General features: G+C 55.9%; 3 protein-coding genes across 8 annotated transcripts in view; 1 reads left to right on the top strand and 2 right to left on the bottom strand.

Annotated features, from left to right (window-relative positions):
* Window positions 1–6,185, top strand: part of SETD2 (SET domain containing 2, histone lysine methyltransferase) — a 43,760-nt gene extending 37,575 nt beyond the window's left edge. The window contains exons 16-21 of the mRNA XM_015852945.2: window positions 69–203; window positions 740–879; window positions 1,344–1,455; window positions 5,024–5,104; window positions 5,187–5,288; window positions 5,563–6,185. Coding sequence (XP_015708431.1) covers window positions 69–203; window positions 740–879; window positions 1,344–1,455; window positions 5,024–5,104; window positions 5,187–5,288; window positions 5,563–5,724 — 732 coding nt within the window. The 3' untranslated portion in view covers window positions 5,725–6,185. The remainder of the gene's footprint in view (window positions 1–68; window positions 204–739; window positions 880–1,343; window positions 1,456–5,023; window positions 5,105–5,186; window positions 5,289–5,562) is intronic.
* A 654-nt stretch (window positions 6,186–6,839) lies between these two features.
* LOC107308730 (death domain-containing membrane protein NRADD-like) lies at window positions 6,840–11,748 on the bottom strand. 2 transcript variants are annotated; one of them, XM_015852811.2, is made up of 6 exons: window positions 11,531–11,748; window positions 9,675–9,789; window positions 9,435–9,599; window positions 8,545–8,743; window positions 8,328–8,473; window positions 6,840–7,391 (listed from the first exon to the last, which is right to left on the bottom strand). In XM_015852811.2, the coding sequence occupies exons 1-6, from the start codon at window positions 11,603–11,605 to the stop codon at window positions 7,087–7,089; spliced, it is 1,005 nt and encodes a 334-aa protein (XP_015708297.1). In that variant the 5' UTR covers window positions 11,606–11,748; the 3' UTR covers window positions 6,840–7,086. The 2 variants fall into 2 exon arrangements, with proteins under 2 accessions (XP_015708297.1, XP_015708298.1); XM_015852812.2 differs by having other exon boundaries at window positions 8,328–8,458.
* Window positions 11,749–12,557: 809 nt separating this feature from the next.
* On the bottom strand, window positions 12,558–16,783 carry LOC107308812 (D-threo-3-hydroxyaspartate dehydratase-like). Of its 5 annotated transcripts, none has more exons than XM_015852960.2 (8): window positions 16,127–16,783; window positions 15,099–15,311; window positions 14,738–15,018; window positions 14,115–14,301; window positions 13,412–13,533; window positions 13,146–13,341; window positions 12,975–13,080; window positions 12,558–12,906 (listed from the first exon to the last, which is right to left on the bottom strand). In XM_015852960.2, the coding sequence occupies exons 2-8, from the start codon at window positions 15,251–15,253 to the stop codon at window positions 12,817–12,819; spliced, it is 1,137 nt and encodes a 378-aa protein (XP_015708446.1). In that variant the 5' UTR covers window positions 15,254–15,311; window positions 16,127–16,783; the 3' UTR covers window positions 12,558–12,816. The 5 variants fall into 5 exon arrangements, with proteins under 5 accessions (XP_015708446.1, XP_015708445.1, XP_015708447.1 ...); XM_015852959.2 differs by having other exon boundaries at window positions 15,099–15,597; window positions 16,127–16,442; XM_015852961.2 differs by having other exon boundaries at window positions 15,099–15,464; window positions 16,127–16,373.
* Between the last annotated feature and the right edge of the window lie 301 nt (window positions 16,784–17,084).

Below are 17,084 nucleotides of genomic sequence, written 5' to 3'. Positions count from 1 at the left end.
TTTGTAGGCTGTCCTCTTTGGCTACTCAGGGCAGGATGCTGACCTCAACCCCTTGTTCTCCATTGCAGAGCTACGCCCAGCCAGGCTTGCAGTACATCCAAGGGCAGCAGATATACACAGCCCACCCGCAGGGAGTGATCGTCCAGCCCCCACCTGCCGTCACCACCATCGTGGCAGCTGGGCAGCCACAGCCCATCCAGCAGGTATGGCTCACGCTGGGGTTGGGATATGGCACCATTTGAGCTGCTCACCTCTGCATTGACTGGGGCAGGTGGCAGAAGGACTGGGGAGCTGTCCTACCCAAAGTCCCATCCCTACTCAAGGTCTGGCCTTGATCTGGTGGGTGGCAACCAGCCCACAGCATGGTTGGGGCTGGATGGGATTTGAGATCTCTTCCAACTTTAGCCATGTTGTAATTCTGTGGTTCTGTGACCTTTAAGGACCCTTCCAATCCAGGCTGTTCTTTGATTCTATGATCTTTCATAGAACCTCCTAACCCAACTATCTGCTGTCTAAGAGCCCCTGTGACAGAGTGCTTATATTCATATGGTCAGGGTGTGAACAAGTAGCTACTAGAGGCAGTTGGATAGAAATGGGTGAAATGTTCTACTGTCAACTTCCCGGGTCAATGCTGATGTCCTTTTTGAGTTTTACCTTCAACAAAGACTTTGTTGCAGGGAAACAGAGCTGTCAGACTGCTCTGCTTTGCCCTCTGCAATTGTTGCCTGTGTGTTTTCAGCCAGAGGTTGTGGTGACCAACAACCTCCTGGACCTGCCTCCGCCATCCCCTCCCAAACCCAAAACCATCGTCCTGCCTCCCAACTGGAAAACAGCCCGAGACCCTGAGGGGAAGATCTATTACTACCACGTGGTAACGAGGTAAGTGATAATGAGGTGAGCATTGGGGTGAGTGGAGAACAGATGGATGTAGTGGCATCGTGTACCTCCAAGCACAGGCCAGGTGGGGTGCTACTCTGCTCGAGTCTTGCTGTGAGATGGGGACACCAACTGAGCTTGATCCTAGTATCATTAAGGTTGGAAAAGACCACTTAGATCATCAAGTCCAACCTTACCTGTGAGTGAGGGGTACCTCCTTCATTGCTCTTCTGCAGTGACACCGTAAATTGCTGATTGAATGCAGTGAGCCTTGAAAGGCTCCACAGCTTTTCCTTCAAAGCAAAGAGATTTCTAGAAGCAGGTCAGCAAACCTAAGAGGCTCAGAGCACTGATTCATTGCACTGATTGGTCCCATTGCAAGCCTTACCAGTGGCAGCAAATGGTACGAGCTCACTGTTTTAAAATGGCTCCTTTTCTGAGGGTGATGTGCTCTGTTTGTTCTCCAGGCAAACCCAATGGGACCCTCCAACGTGGGACAGCCCAGGAGATGACGCCAGCCTGGAACACGAAGCTGAGATGGACCTCGGGACCCCAACGTATGATGAAAACCCAATGAAGGTAAGTGTGGGGTCAGTGAGGGGAAGCTCATTGCCAACATCTTGGTGGCCCACATGGATGATCCTGGGCTTGCAGTCATGTGGGGGTTCCCTTCAGGTCTGGGGTCTCAGCTTTCTTCTGTGCTGGATCTGAAGAAGCTCAGGCTCCTTGGCAGTGAGGTGGGTGCAGATGTATCTCCTTGATGGCGTCCCATCTGCAGGCAGGATGTCTCTGGCTGCCTCACTGCACGTATCTGGCCATAGGCTTGAGGATGGAAAGACCAAACCAGGTGTTAAACCCCACTCCCATCCTTTAAGCAGCTGCTAAGTCATGCCATGGGTGTGCCCTGTGGGGCAGGTAGAGGAGCCAAGAGTTTCCCAGCCCTTTTCCTTGCTGGGATGCTGAGGGTTAATTCAATCCATGTAATGCCTCCAAGCACTTCAGTTGGGATTGTTGGAGAGCAATATTAATTGCAAATATTTATCTGCCTGTAAAAAAAGTTAATTAGAAAATGAATGAAGGCCTGGCACACACTGCTCTGCCACTGAGTGCTTACTTCTGTGATGTTGTCTCTGGGCCTGCCTGTTCTGGGAGCCTTTGAATCTAATCTTTGAATCCAACCTTAATGAATCTACAGTTCTGTGCTTCCAGGTCCCATCCAGCCCAACTGTGCTCTGCAGCCTTTCCTTAAGGCAGTGAAACTCACATCATGGATGTCCTCAAAGCACTGCGTGCCTTTATATTTATGCATTTCCTTGCACTACAGTTTTCCTGGCAGGCTGCAGTGCTTTAGAGGGGCTCAAAGGAATGAGCTGTGGTCAGACCGAGGCAGGCCAAAGCATTGGAACAGTCTCTGAGTAATGATAACCATTACATTGCAAGCCCACTGCTACTGTACTTCTGTCCTAAATGCAGCTTTCAAGCAGTAAGCTTTCCATAAGGCTGAAATCAAGATTAATCTTAGCATGGGGAGAAATTATCACCTTTGAACCAATAGCAGCTGAGAGTTTCTCGTTTTCACTCTTGCCCTCATGCCACAGGGATTCCCCCTGCATCCCACAGAGCCTGCAGGGCAATGTTAAGCTCACATCCTCCAGTGTGCTGTGACTCAGAGGTAACCATTGCAGCCACCACCTTTCCTGCACAGCACACAGGGCCCTGCTGAGCTGGGAAGTTAGCTGGGGTGCCTTGTAGGACCACAGCCCTACCCTTGGCTGCTCAGTGCCTGTGTTATCGAGTCATCCAAGTCAGGAACGGCCTCCAAGATCACCAAGTCCAACCCCAGCCCATCCCACCATGCCCACATCCTTCAGTGCCACATCTCCATGGCTCTGAACACCTCCAGGGATGGTGACCACCACCTCCCTGGGCAGCTGTGCCACTGCATCACCTCTTTCTGAGAAGGACCCGTTCCTAATACCTCACCATGGCCATGCCCATGGTTGTCTCTTGTGGATTGCCCTGGCATATACCCATTGGCAAGGCCTTGGCTTCCCCTGTTGTGCACTGGGATGGCTCACCCCATCATGGAAGGGCAAATGAATCCTCAGCCAGTCAGAAAAACACTGAAATTCAGCCTTTCTCATCAAAGCAGACAACCAAAAGTTTGTCATATTTTCATGTACGCATCATCCGGCTCCGCTTCAGCTCAGAGTCGTTCAGACTCCCCAAGAGCCCAATTAAAATCCCATTATTGCAGAACTGACCTGCATAGGAGATCTCACCCTGTAGTGCTGAGTGTGGGTGGATGGCAGCAACACAAAGCTCTGACCCGGACAAGCGTGGGAGCTCGGGATGTCAGTGGGGTTGGGCTTCACTGTTTGTTTTCTTGCATTGGGGTGTTGTGCTCTCCTGCCTGGATTTGGTGCTGCTCTCCATTCGTGGTCTTACATGATGGCCTTCCAGCTGGAGCTGGAGCCTGGGACCCACAGCCAGGCAGTGGGGAAGGAATGAGGAAGGAATGGGGCTGCCCAGGTGCTGCTGGTGGGTTTTGTGTCTTCCATCATTTGCTCCTACATGCCTGTGGCCACTCTGCAAGTCGTCTATGGCCTCCCTCTGTCTGCTGCTGGCTGCGTTGGGGGTGTAACAAAACCCTATAGGTATAAGGCTCACATTAGGGTTGTTAATGCAGAGCTGAGGCTTGTCGGAGCTCGCACCCTGAGCCCTGTGGGGCTGTGCTGGCTGCTGGCTGCTCCCCACTCTGCAGCCTCTCTGCTCACAGCTGTGCTTCCAAAATAGCTTCAATGAGCTCCAGGAACTGGTGTGGCCGGGCTGGGAGGAAGGAGGGGATGGGCTCAGTTTGGGCAGAGGAAAAGCAGCAGCAATTGGGAGCCTTGGGTCTTCACTGGGGAGAGGGTTGGTTCAAATCACACCATAGAAGCCCCCGTTGCGGTGCTCCCCATTATAGGGTGTCACTGGCTTGGTTAGAAACTCACTGCCAGCCTCATGGGAGCTCATGGATAAACCCTGGCTGAATGAGAAGCCCATTTCCCTGCTGCCATGCTAATGTTGCCATCCTCATGCTGCCGTCCTACTGTCCTCTTGCACTCAGGATGTTACGGGTCCCTTCCAAGTGGGAATGTTTTATGATCTGACCCCAGCTGTTGCTCCAGAGCTCGTTCCCAGCTCCAGACAACCCCAGAGCTGCCTTCCCACACCCCCTTTTAGGACCCATCCCAAAAGCCGAGGGGACCCTGCGTGGCACGCAGGGAGTGGCGCAGGGCCATGTGTTCCCCATTAGGGCCCTTTGATGGAGGTACCCAGCACGGGGAGCCAGCAGAGCTTTGATGTGCAGCCAGCAGGGACGCCCCGGCCCTAATTCACTCCACTCAGGGATTGCTCTCAGCCATAAAACTTCCACAGGAGCGTTTTATTGAAGCTCAGAGCTGCTTTTGCTGTGGGATGTCATGGCTCTGCTGCACTTCCCCGTCCCTTAGCAAAGATGTTGCTCTGTGGTCACCCCAGCTTGGTGCCCCTGTGCCACTGAGCAATGCTGGTGGTTAGAATGAAGCCAACAGATCATAATTAGGCTTTTACAGGCCTGAAATAAATGGGGGAGGGGGGGAAGCTCCTCTTTCCTCCCCCTCGCCTCCAGCTAAACATATTTCAACACTCATAATGCCGACCGCAGCGCTCGGCCCCTCCCTCCCCAAAGCAGCCCCAGAACCAGCTCTGGCCATTCTGCTTTTTCCTAAAGAAAACAATAGGGTGCGAGAAGAGCACTGCAGCCCTGCTCATCCCATTGGGTTCATTTTGGCATGGAGGGGTCGGGTTTGGGCACTGGGAGCTGGGGAGGGGGGATTTGGGGAGATGGGTTTGGAGGGGTGGATATGTGGAGGGAGATATGGGGAGGCAAATTGAGGGCGTTGGATTTGGGAAGGTGGGTTTCTGTTGGGGTCAGGGGATGCTGGAGGTGGGGTATGGCTGTAATGCCAACGTAGCTCGGCCATGAGACAGGAGGTGGTTGGGGAGGGAGGTGTTGCCCTCCTTGCTCTCACCCTTCTCTAAATGCAGAGCTGACACAGCGAAGCTGCTTAATTAACTCCCATTTTCTCCTCCTTATCCTTCTATCTCCCCTCCCTCCTTCCAGTCTTCCAAGAAGCCCAAGACTGCAGAAGCAGACACATCGAGCGAGCTTGCCAAGAAGAGCAAGGAAGTCTTCAGGAAAGAGGTGAGTTATCCCTGGGCGACCCCAAACCCCAACACTATGGGGGTGGGCACGGCTGGGGGTGACCTCTGTGCCTCTCCCCTAGATGTCCCAGTTCATCGTGCAGTGCCTCAACCCCTATCGCAAACCCGACTGCAAGGTCGGCCGGATCACCACCACCGAGGACTTCAAGCACCTGGCAAGGAAGGTGAGGACACCCTGTGGGTTATGGGATGGCCAACGGGGTTTTGGGGTCATGGAGGAGCAGGGGAGGGAAGTAGGGATGGTTTCCAAGAGGGAGGTTTAATAGGAATACTGGGGAAAGCGGCACATGGGATGATGAGAGGTGATGGACTCAAGTTGTCAGTGGGCATTTAGGGCTGGGTTGGACTTGGGGATGCAAAAGGTCTTTTCCCAACCTTTATGATTATGAGATCCTTTGGTTCTGTGTTCTCTTACCAACCCACCCATCTGTTGGCCAGCTGACTCACGGCGTCATGAACAAGGAGCTGAAGTACTGCAAGAACCCAGAGGACCTGGAATGCAACGAGAATGTGAAACACAAAACGAAGGAATACATCAAGAAATACATGCAGAAATTCGGGGCCATTTACAAACCCAAAGAGGACACGGACTTGGAGTGAGCGCCTCGACCCCCAACCCCCAGCTCTCCCAATGCCCTCAGATGGATGTGCTGCAATCTGGGCTGCCCCCATTCAGCCCCTTCACTGCAGCACCCACCCGGCGGTGCTCCCCGCCACCGAGCTGTGTATCATATTTTAACCTCCATGTGAATATATTGAAGAATTCCTTCTGTTGGTTCGTTGCTTCTCGTTCCTTTTGGTTTTCCCTCCTTGCTTTTAGCCCTACACGTGCTGTTACCACGGGAACACTTTGTAAGGAGAGTTTCAAGGTTGGGGGGTGGGTGAAGTGGGGTGGGGGGGTTGTTTTTCTTCCCTTATGATTTGTTTTATTGGGTTGGTTCTGCTGAAGTTTCCCATTCTGTTATCATGTAAATATTCCGGATTCGAAGCTGCCTCCCCCCCCTGTTGGATTTGGGGCAGCTTCAGTGCTATGTTGATAAAAGATTGATTTTACTGCTTCAGAAAAAAAAAACAAACAAAAAAAATCATTTTACTTTATCCGATTTTTACTGAACTTTTTATGTAAAAAATAAAAAATAAAATAAAAAATAATAAAAAATAATAATTAAAAAAACAAAGGAAATGAATATTGATGCTGTTATCTGAGCTGGGAGGAGCGGTGGGTTGAGAATGGCGGTGGGGGTGGAGCTTTGGATGGCAACTGCTGGCGGTACAATGTGGAGCTGGTTGGGGTTGGACTGCATGGTCTTTGATGGGACCCTTTTCAACTTGAGGTATTTCATGGTCCTAACTAAGACAGGGGGGGGTTAGGTTGGATCTTAGGAGGAGGTTTTGCACCCAGAGGGTGGTGATGCACTGGAACAGGTTGCCCAAGGAGGCTGTGGATGCCCCATCCCTGCAGGCATTCAAGGCCAGGCTGGATGTGGCTCTGGGCAGCCTGGGCCGCTGGTTGGTGACCCTGCATACAGCAGGGGGTTGGAACTGGATGATCACTATGGTCCTTTTCAACCCCAGGCAGGGAATGGGGTTTTGCTGGCAGTGTTGGGGGCACCTGAGGGCTAAAAGTGCTGAGCTGGGGGCTGTCCCCGAAGGAAGGCCCATGTGGGGGTGGGAAATGTGGGATGGGAGCGGGTGTGACAAACGAGAGACACAAAGGCAGGTTGGCTGTTTAATGCAACCACCGCATGCAACAAGCACACAATGCCCCATCCCCAATGGGACCCCATAATACAAAAAAAAGGTCATTTCCCCCCTTCCCCTCCCAAAAGTACAAAAAACGACTTAAAAACACAACATAGTATAGGGCAGGATAAAGCTGCTGGTGGCCAAGGGCTCACCCATCCAACTGGACCACACATCCCCACATCCCATCCACCTCCTCCTCCTCTTCACCCTATGGGGTCACACCACTGAGCTGGCATCCCCCGGCCCCGCCAGGCACTCAACCACGTCCTGCCGTCCCATAGCAGCCAAAGCCCTACACAGGGCTTCCACCGTGGCTCCTTCTGTGGCTGCCCACGTGCTGAGCAGGGTGCGGGTGGGCGCCTGCCCGCGGGCGAAGGTGCCGATGGCCTCATCCCCATAGCCCAGGCGGGCAGCCAGCCCACGCCAGTCCCCGCTGGGACCACCACTCTCCAGCAGCTGCTCCACCTCCTCCCGTCGCTGCTGTGGTACCGTGCTGTAGGGTCGGGCTTCCAGACGGGATGCTGTGGGTTTGGGGTCAGTGTTAGTGCATCAAAACTTGTCTTGGTGACGCCAATGGCCACCAAGCGGTGTTGATGCTTCTGTAGCATCTCCTGTTCCCTGCATGGTGCTCCTAACCCTATCTGGGTGTTTGTCTGTGCTAAGGTGCACCCTCACCCCATTGGGATGCTCCTTCAGGTACATGGGCACAGCCAAATCCCATCTGGGTGCTCCCAACCCTATTCGGGTGCTCTCCAACCTATGGGTGCTCTCCAACCCCATCCAGATTATTCACAAGGATTAGGTGCTCCTCAACCTCACTGTGATGATCCCCAAGCTATGGGTGCTCCCCAGCCCTATCCAGATCATCCCTAATGTATGTGTGTCCCCCAGACCTATAGACATGATCCCCATATACGGGTGCTCCCCCACCTCACCTACATCATCCCCAAGTATCACGTTCTCCCCACCCCATCCGGATGATCCCCAAGGAACGTGTGCACCCCAACCCCAACAGATGATCCCCGTTGTGTGGGTGCTCCTCAAACCCATCACAATTATCCCCAAAGATTTGGGTGCTCCTCAACCCCATTAGATCACCCCCAAGCATTGGTTGGCCCTCAACCTCACCCCTAAGGCAGGGGTGATCCCTATGAGGGTGATCCCCAATACATGGGTGCTCTGCAGTCCCAACAGATGATCCCCAATACATGGGTGTTCCCCAGCCCTACTTGGATTATCCCCAAGGACAAGGTGCTTCCCAACCCTACCTGCATAATCTCCAAGGGATGGATGCTTCCCAATCCAATTTGGACCACACCAACCCCTCCACAAGACCCCCCCCATCTCCCTTAGATCCATCCAAACACGAGGTGCTCCTTCACCCCCATCCCAGCACAGCCAAAGAGCTGTTGGGACAGCCCACCACCCCCACTATAGACACCCCTTATGGCGCTCACCCTTGCCGATCTGGTGTGGCTCCTGCAGGCTGTGTGTGTCCAGGAAGACCCCGCTGTCGCTGTGCAGCTTCTCGCCCTCGGCCGCCGTCCCCAGCTCTGCTGCTCGTGCCTTGGCCAGCTGCTGCTTCTGCCTGCACGTGTGCCAGCTGCGCCGCGTCACCCAACATCCCCTCTTCCCCCATTACCCTCCCTTCCCCCCTATAAAGCCCAAACCTACCACTTGAAGGCCACGTAGGCGAGCAGACCCACCACCACGGCTGCCAGGAGGGAGCAGTACACGGGGATGATGTTCTGCCCCACGTCTTCAGGGAGGGGAGGGACAAAGGTGGAGGCGGAGGTGGCTGAGGCGGTGGGGTCTGCGCTGCCCTCCTTGGGGGGGTTTCCTTCGGCCCCTTTTGGGATCTGCAGTTCGTTCTCTGTGGGGATGAGGGATTAGAAAACCCTTCATGCCCCCGCTGATGATGCCTCAGTTTCCCCTTGGAATGGGGTCGGGGGTACCCAAAATGGCACCCACAGGTGGGACCAGAGTGGGTTTTGGGATAGGATGAAATCAGATCCAGTGCTATGGGGTGAAAGGGAGAAGTGCCCCCTCCCATCAAACCTCCCCCATCCCTTCCCAACCACATCAAAGCCCCAACGCCGGCACTGCCGGGAGCATCTGCTGCATGCAGGGCGTGATGACAGCCGTGGGGCAGCAGCTGGCCGTGGTGGGGAGGGGGGAATGTGGGTGGTGGGGGGCTTTAAGGGGGGCTCAGAGCTCCGAAAGAATGGGAATGTACAGCAACGGGCTGCCCAGGGGTGGGGGGTCACTATGTATTGAGGTGTTCCAGAACCATGGAAATGTGGCACTGAGGGGATGTGGTCAGTGGGCACAGTGGGGTGGGGTTGGACTCTGGGATCTTAAGAGATCTTTTCCAACCTTATTGATCTGGGGGAGGGGCTCAGGACCCTACACAGATATGGGATGTGGGGATAAGGGGAGATCTGGGAGGTGGGCACAATGCACCTTCATTTCCTCTGCTGTGCACCCTAAGAGCGAGGCTCATGCCTCAGAGCTCCAGATGGGGAAACTGAGGCATGGCCCCACAGCGTCCCATAGGGGCTCACCCATGCAGAGTGTGTCAGAGAGGTGGCTGCATGCACGGCGCATCACTTGGCCAGGCCCACAGCTGGGTTTGCAGGGCAGGCAGGGCGCCTGGGCACTGTGCTCCTCCTCCAAGGATCCCTGGGGACAAGGCTGGCACTCGGGGTCCGGCTCTACCGCGCTGTGATCTGTGGGCACACAGAGAGGGGTGAGCAGAGCGGGTGGCAATAGGGGACGGCGTGGGGCTGTGGGGTGGCACTCACTCTGGGTGTTGGTGAAGCTGCAGGGCACGACCGCCCTGAAGCCTGGAGGGCAGGAGCAGCACTCGCCGGACTGAGTGGAGGCAGCGCTGGGACACGGCAGGCTGCGGGATGATACCTGCCCAGAGACATGGGGGGAGTCATGGGGGGTGTCCTGCAAATGGACACAGCTTCCCCAAACTGACAGTGCCATGTGCACTCAACAGCACATCCCATCCCATCCCATCCCATCCCATCCCATCCCATCCCATCCCATCCCATCCCATCCCATCCCCTTAACTCTACCCATCCCATCCCCTTAACTCTACCCATCCCATCCCCTTAACTCTACCCATCCCAATCCATTAACTCTACCCATCCCCTCCCCTTAACTCTGCCCATCCCATCTCCTTGACTCTGTCCATCCCTTCAACTCTGCCTCGTCCCCTTAACTCTGCCCATCTCATCCATTTAATTCTGCCCATCCTATCCCCCTAACTCTACCCCCATCCCACTCCATTAATTCTGCCCCATCGCATCCCTTTAACTCTGCCCCATCATCCCATCCCCTTTACTCTGCCCATCCCATCCCATCCCATCCCATCCCATCCCATCCCATCCCATCCCCTTTACTCTACCCATCCCAATACATTAACTCTACTCATCCCCTCCCTTTAACTCTGCCCCATCCCATCCATTTAATTCTGCCCATCCTATCCCCCTAACTCTACCCCATCCCATTCCATTAACTCTGCCCATCCCAGCCCCTTAACTCTGCCCTATCATCTTATCCCCTTAACTCTGCCTTGTCCCCTTAACTCTGCCCCTTCCCACCCCCTTAACTCTGCCCATCCCACCACCTTAACTACATCCCCACTCAACACCCACAAACTCCCCCATCTATCCCCCAACCAAACAACCCCCCCCCCACTCACACACAGTTTGGGGCTGCTCAGATTACCCCCCACCCACACAAACAAGGCCCCCATTTGGCCCCACCAAGGTTCTGTGGGGCCATATCCTGAGTGGGGCTGAGCTGGGGGGAGGGTTGGGGGGGTCCCAGTCCCATGTGGGTCCCACACGGTGCCCCTGGCCCTCAGCTTGCAACCAGATGGGGCAGGGGGGGTGGGGGGGGAGGTCCCATGCATGGATGGGGGGGAGAGGGAGGGGAGGAGGGAACATGCAGGGAAATAATGGGGGAAAATGGGGAAAAATGGGGAAAAATGGGCGAAAATGGGGAAAAATTGGGGGAAAATGGGGAAAAATGGGGAAAAATGGGGAAAATGGGGAAAAAATGGGGGAAAATGGGGTAAAATGGGGTAAAATAGGGGAAAATGGGGGCAAAATAAAGTGAGAGATATAGAAGTTAAACAATGTAAAGTAAGAAAGTAAAATAAGAGGGGAAAAATAACAAAGGAAAACAATGAGGGAAATAAAGAAGGGAGGAAAATCGAGTCGGAGATGAAGGGAATAAAGGAAAATTAAGGGAAATTTAAAGGAAAACGAAGGGGGAAAAAACCGTAAAGTAAAATAAAGTAAAAAGCAGGAAAATGCTGTGAAATAAGGGGGAAAATGAAGAAAATTATAAGGGAAAACGAAGTAAAATACTGGAAAGAAAAGTGAATGGGAATAAGTGCAGTAAAATGAGGGAAAATATGGGAAAGAAGGGAAATCTTAAAGTAAAGAGACGAAGTAAAAGGGCTGGAAGGAGGAGGCGGCACCGCGATGTGCAGAGCAACACGGGGGTGGGGGAAAGAAAGTGAAACGCGACAAAGGAAGGCGAGGAAAAGGGATAAAAGAGGAGAGTAAAACAAAGCGAAATAGGGAGGGGAGAAAGAAAGAGGAATAAAGGCACGAGAAGAGAGAGAAAAAGAGCGGACCTGAGCGCAGAGCGGCGCGGAGAGCAGCAGGCACAGCGCCCGCGATAGGCGCAGCGCCGCGCAGCCCCACTGCATGGCGGGGCCGGGGCCGGACCCCCCCGGGGCGCTGCTCAGTTCAGTCCGGTCTGGCTCGGTTCGGCTCGGTTCGGCTCCGCTCGGTTCCGTCCTGGTTCGGCTCCGCTCCGCTCGGCCCGGCTCGGCTCGGCTCGGTCCCGCAGGGAGGGGTGCGGCGCAACGCTATTGGCTGATGGATGGGGGCGTGGCTAAGGGAGGACACGCCCATCTCGGCTCGGCTCGGCCCGGAGCGGTTCGGGTCGGGGTTCGGTTCGGTTCGGTTCGGTGGGTTGAGTTGGGACGGAGCCCAGTTTGGTTCGGAACAGTCTGGAGTGTTTGAACCCAGTTTAGCCTTGTTCGGCCCAGGTCCGGCCCAGTTCAGATGGTTCCGTGTTCTGCCCAGTTCAGCCCAAGTCCAGCCCCATTCAGCCCAGTCCATGATGGTTCAGCCCAGTTCATCCTGGTTCAGCCCAATTCAGCCCGGTTCAGCCCGGTACAGCCTGGTTCAGCCCAACTCAACCCCATTCAGCCCCCATTCAGCCCAGGTCCTGTCCAGTTCAGCACCCCTCAGCCCAGTTCGTCCCCATTCAGCTCCATCCAGCCCCATTCAGTTGGACTCATCCCAGCTCAGTCCAAATCTCCTCACTTCAACCCAGCTCAGCCCAGTTCAGTTGGTTCGGGTTGGATCATGTGGGACTACCTGGACCAGATATGTCCATCCCAATCCACCTCAGCACCCAGATGAGCCCCCATCCAGATGTGTCCCCAGATGTGCTCACTCCAGCCCCACTGAGCTCCCTATTCCCCCCCCATATACCCATCACCATCCCCACAACCCACCCTGCTCTGGGCCTCCTGGGCCAGGTGACCTCAATGGGGCAGTTATAGGGTGATGTGTAGGGTTTTGTCCTCATGGCCTCCATTGTGCCCACAGAAAGACCCAGTGCTGCCCCATAGAGCCCAAAGAACCTGGAAATGGGAGAAGTGACTTTTATTGACCCCTCCTGAGGAAGAGGGTGCAGAATCTCAGCACAAATATAGGATCTCAGCACAGGTATAGGATCTCAGTAGGTGTAGGGTCTCATCGTGGCTTCATGTGATGCTCGTGGGATGTCAGGATGCCTGCGTGATCTCATGATGGCCACGAGGTTCATCAAGGGCACAGGACCTCGTTATGGGTATAGGACCTCATCATGGGCATGGGACCCCATTATGAGCAGTGTGATGGGGCTCTACCAGCCACGCACAGGGTGCCACAGGGCCACCACCTTCCCCTCCTCATGCACGTAGTACACAGGGTGCATGGCCGCTGTGGCACACGCCTGTGGGGGAGAGGAAGGTGACACACAGGGTGACACTGTGGGCAGGGGGATGTGGGGACAGCACTCACGTGGTATGGGATGAGGGCCAGCACGCTGCCAACAGGGAACCTCCCGAAATCCATCTGCCCATCAGTGTGCTCCAGCAGCCCGTGCTCCTGCGTCAGCCCCACCAGCCTGTGGGGTCACACCGTCACATCCTGCCCAACCACCCCAACCCCATCCCTCACCCCATCACTCACCGCAGCTCCGGGTGCCCATCGATGACAGCACAGCCCTGAGGTCCCTGCCCTGCTCCTGCCCCATGTAGGCTGAGCGCTGCCCATCCACAATCCACCAGCAGCTGCCCGCGGTGCGAGTAGTGCCCAATAACCCGCGTGAGGACACGGATGGCCACATCCTGGGGCTGGCAGGAGCCCAGCTGTGTTTGCTGCAGGTCTGCAGAGAGCCGCGGGGTTGGGGATGTGTTGGGACGCGGGCGGTGCAGTGGGGGGCTGTGGGCACTCACCGTAGAAGATGTAGTTGCCCGGGTGCAGCTCGGTGAGTTGGGACATCTCAGGAATGGGGTGGCTGCAGGAGGGAGTGGAGCCGATGCTGGCATGGGGACAGGGCACACCGGCCTCCCGCAGCCTGAGATGGGGAAGGAAAGGAGGAATGTCATCCACTGGGTGTCACTCCCCCCATATGCACCCCATGTATGTCTGCATGGCACATTCAGACACTGGGGTTGGGGAGAACGTGTCCCAGATCTTGAAGAATAGGGGCTTATAAGGGGAATCCTGCACAGCTGGCCTTGAACCCTTTGGATGTTTGGGGTATTTTGAGCTGGTGGTTGGACACATCTCCCCTGTGTACACGGAGATCCCACTGAGCTCAAGGGAAGGGAGAAACATCCGCCTGCAATTCACTCCGGGATGTGAAACCCCACTCGTCTCTTCCCCGAGGGACAAAAGGGAGGTGGGCAGGGGGGGAATGGGACACATCAAAGGGGTTTGGAGCCATCCCCTTCGGCCCCCTGGGGCTTAGGGCTTTGTGGGGCCGTGCTTTATGGGGCCTGCAGGAAGAGGGCGATTTGCATTTACAACCAGCTGGGGGTTTTATGGGATGGACAGAGCGAAGGACTCAGCCCCTATAAAAATTCCCCTTAATTCTAGCCAGGTTTAGGGCCGGGTGGTGGGTACAATGGGGTCCCGGTGGGGGCACGCACTCACGCAGCCACAAATCTGAGGACAGCGTTGGTGGTGGTCCTGGCAATGCCTTGGATGGCATCTGCCCCACTGCAGCCATAGGTATTCCCACAGTGCGCGTAGACCCCAACCAATGTCACCTCCTCGGGTGCATCGTTGGCAATGGCCCGGGCCAGCTCCAGGGCAGCGGGGTCTGTCGGGCGCATTCCAGCTGCCAGCAAGAGAACAGGGTTATGGGGATGTAGGGATGGGAGTGGGAAGCTGCTATGGGGGGTTGGGGGGGGGGGGGGGATTGGTGGCTCTGTGATGGATGGGGAGGGTTGGGGATGTCCTTCCCACATGGAACATAAATGCGGACCCTATATGCTAATACTGCCCCTAACCATAACCCTAACAGTAATCCTAATGCCTTACTCTCAGCCTATCCCTAATCCCTAACCCTAATCCTGATAGCTAACCCTAAGCCTATCGCTGCACCCTAGTCCTAATGGCTGATCCTAAACCTGCAAGCTTTGGGGACTCATGGGACATCTCTCTCCATGGAGCATCCTTGGGGTGGATGAAAAAGACTTTTTGGGACTATTGAACCCATATTGTCTTGAGCTGCTGTGGGCTTTGGGAACCCCCCTCCCCATCGCCATCCCCACCTCTGCCATTGCCGCAGTCGAGCTTCAGCCAGACGAGCCAACGCTTGCCATGCGCCAGTGGCCGCCGCTGTAGGCTGGCCAACGCCTCGGGGTGATCCAGCAGCACGTGGAAGGCATCGAGGCGCTGAGCCAGCCCTGCACACTCCTCCAGCCTTGTGGTGGGCAGCGGGTAGGCCAGCAGGATGTCATCAAAGCCACCGTCAGCAAAGAAACGAGCTTCGGCCAACGTGGAGACGACGATGCCGCGGCGCGTGCCGCCGGTGGCCAACAAACCGCCCTCCCTTTAGGCACCATGATTGGGATGATATTGGTGGGATCGATGGGGATGTTGTTGGGGATGAAGGGTGTGGGGGGCACTCACAGTGTTTTGTGGGTCTTGACGTGGGGTCGTAGGCGGACTCCCAAGGTCTGGCAGCGCTCACGCATGCGTTCAGCATTGCGACGCGCCACGGTGCGGTCGATGGTCAGCGCTGGGGTGGGCAGCGTGTCCAGGAGGGCACCCAACCACATGGCCATTCTTCTGGGGGCACTTTTTGGGGGGGGGTTCTGGGGTGATTGGCCAACAACCTGCAAGCTGAAGGAGTTGGGGTGGGAGAGATGGGGGGTCCCAGTGGGATGGGAGCAGGGATGGACAAGGATGGCTGGAACACCTGGGTCAGGACACCTGGATCTGGGATAGCAGGAGATAAGAACAGCTGTAACACTGGGAACAGGAACACCTGGAAGACTGAAAACAGGGACATTGGGGGATGTTGGGACACCTGGAACACCTGGATCAGGAGCACTTGGGACCCTGGATGATTGGAAACTGGGATGCTGGGATGGGATAGGGACACCTGATGCTGGGACACCTGGGTGACCTGGAAGGTTGGGAATGGGGACTCTGAGTGATAAGGAACCTGGGACAAGAACATGTGGGATACTGGGAGTAGGGACACATGGGACTGAGACACCTGGGACACCTGGGACAGGACATGTGGGATGAGGACACATAGGATAAGACGAGTAGGAACATGTGGGGCAGGGACACTTGGGCCTAGGATACCTGGGGACAGCAACAGCAGGGACATGAGGAACAGGGACACCTGGGGACAGCACAGCTGGAACAAGGACACCTGGGACTGGGACATGCACAGACAAGGACAGCTGGGAGGCTGGGATAGTGGGAACAGAGACACGTGGGGACAGGGAGATCTGAGACAGGGACACCTGGGAGTCAGAGGGGCACCTGGGGCAGGAATACCTAAAGTAATGGGATCAGGGACATGGGGGACCTCAGACAGGGACACCTGGAACACGGGGTAGAGGGTCACCCAGAGCATGGATCTATGGGTTCCCACTGAGGCCGTCCCAGCAGCACCCCAAACCCTCCCACCCTTCTGTCCGTACCTCGCTGCCGTGGCTGCTCCCGGCTCAGCTCTGTCGGCCTCTGGCCGTGGTTGTGCTGGTGCAGCTCCACGTGATGCCGTGGGCACCAGCCCTGCCCGGGGACAGAGGTCGCTGCCAGCCGTGGGGCCCCGGTGGTGGTAGGGGCAGGGGAGGACACAGGCACTGACAGTGCTTGGGGACAGGCACGGGGATAGGATGCCAGAGAGGAGGTAGGGAAGGGATTTGGGGTCGCTGAGACCCTGCACACTTGTGACACGAGGGGGACCCTGCTGATGAGAGCCCTGTGCTGGTCACAAGTGGGGACACAGTTGGGACCCACATGCTTGTAATACGTGGCTGAGATCCATTACACTCCTAACACGTGGGAATAATGCTGCTGAGCCCCTTACACTTGTGACACACATGGGGGCGATGCTGTGGGGGTCCTGTGTTGGTGACATGCAGTGATCTGGCTGCTGAGCTCGGCACAACGCATAGGGACTGAGATCCATCACACTCGTGACAAGTGGGAACACAGCAGACCGTCACATTTGTGACCCAGAGGGACACAGCTGAGACCCCCCCAAAACAATCATGACATGAAGGGATACAGCTGAGACCCCCTGCACTCATGACACCAGGGGACACGGCTGCTGAGACCCCATGATGGCGACACGTGGGGACCAGGCTGAGACCTCCCACGCCTGTGACACGTGGGATACAGCTGAGACCCCCCACGCTCATGACATGGAGCAAAAGGTGGCTGCCACGTGCCCCCGTGTGCCAGGCAGGCTGGGGACAGCACAGACAGCCCGCAGGGACACTGGGGCCACTGGCCCCCCGCCCGGAGCACAGCCAGTGCCAGGCCAGCCCTGCTATGTAGGGCAGGAAGAAAGGAAGGGCCCCGTGCCCTCACCGCATCCCAAAAACACAGCATGGAAGGGGGGTGGGTGAAAAGAATGTCCCTAACAGACACAGC

The sequence above is a fragment of the Coturnix japonica genome, chromosome 2 (genome assembly GCF_001577835.2).
Source record: "Coturnix japonica isolate 7356 chromosome 2, Coturnix japonica 2.1, whole genome shotgun sequence".
NCBI classification, from domain to species: Eukaryota; Metazoa; Chordata; class Aves; order Galliformes; family Phasianidae; genus Coturnix; species Coturnix japonica.
The sequence above is the reverse complement of the archived record's forward strand: the minus strand, read 5'-3'. Positions and strand labels throughout refer to the sequence as shown.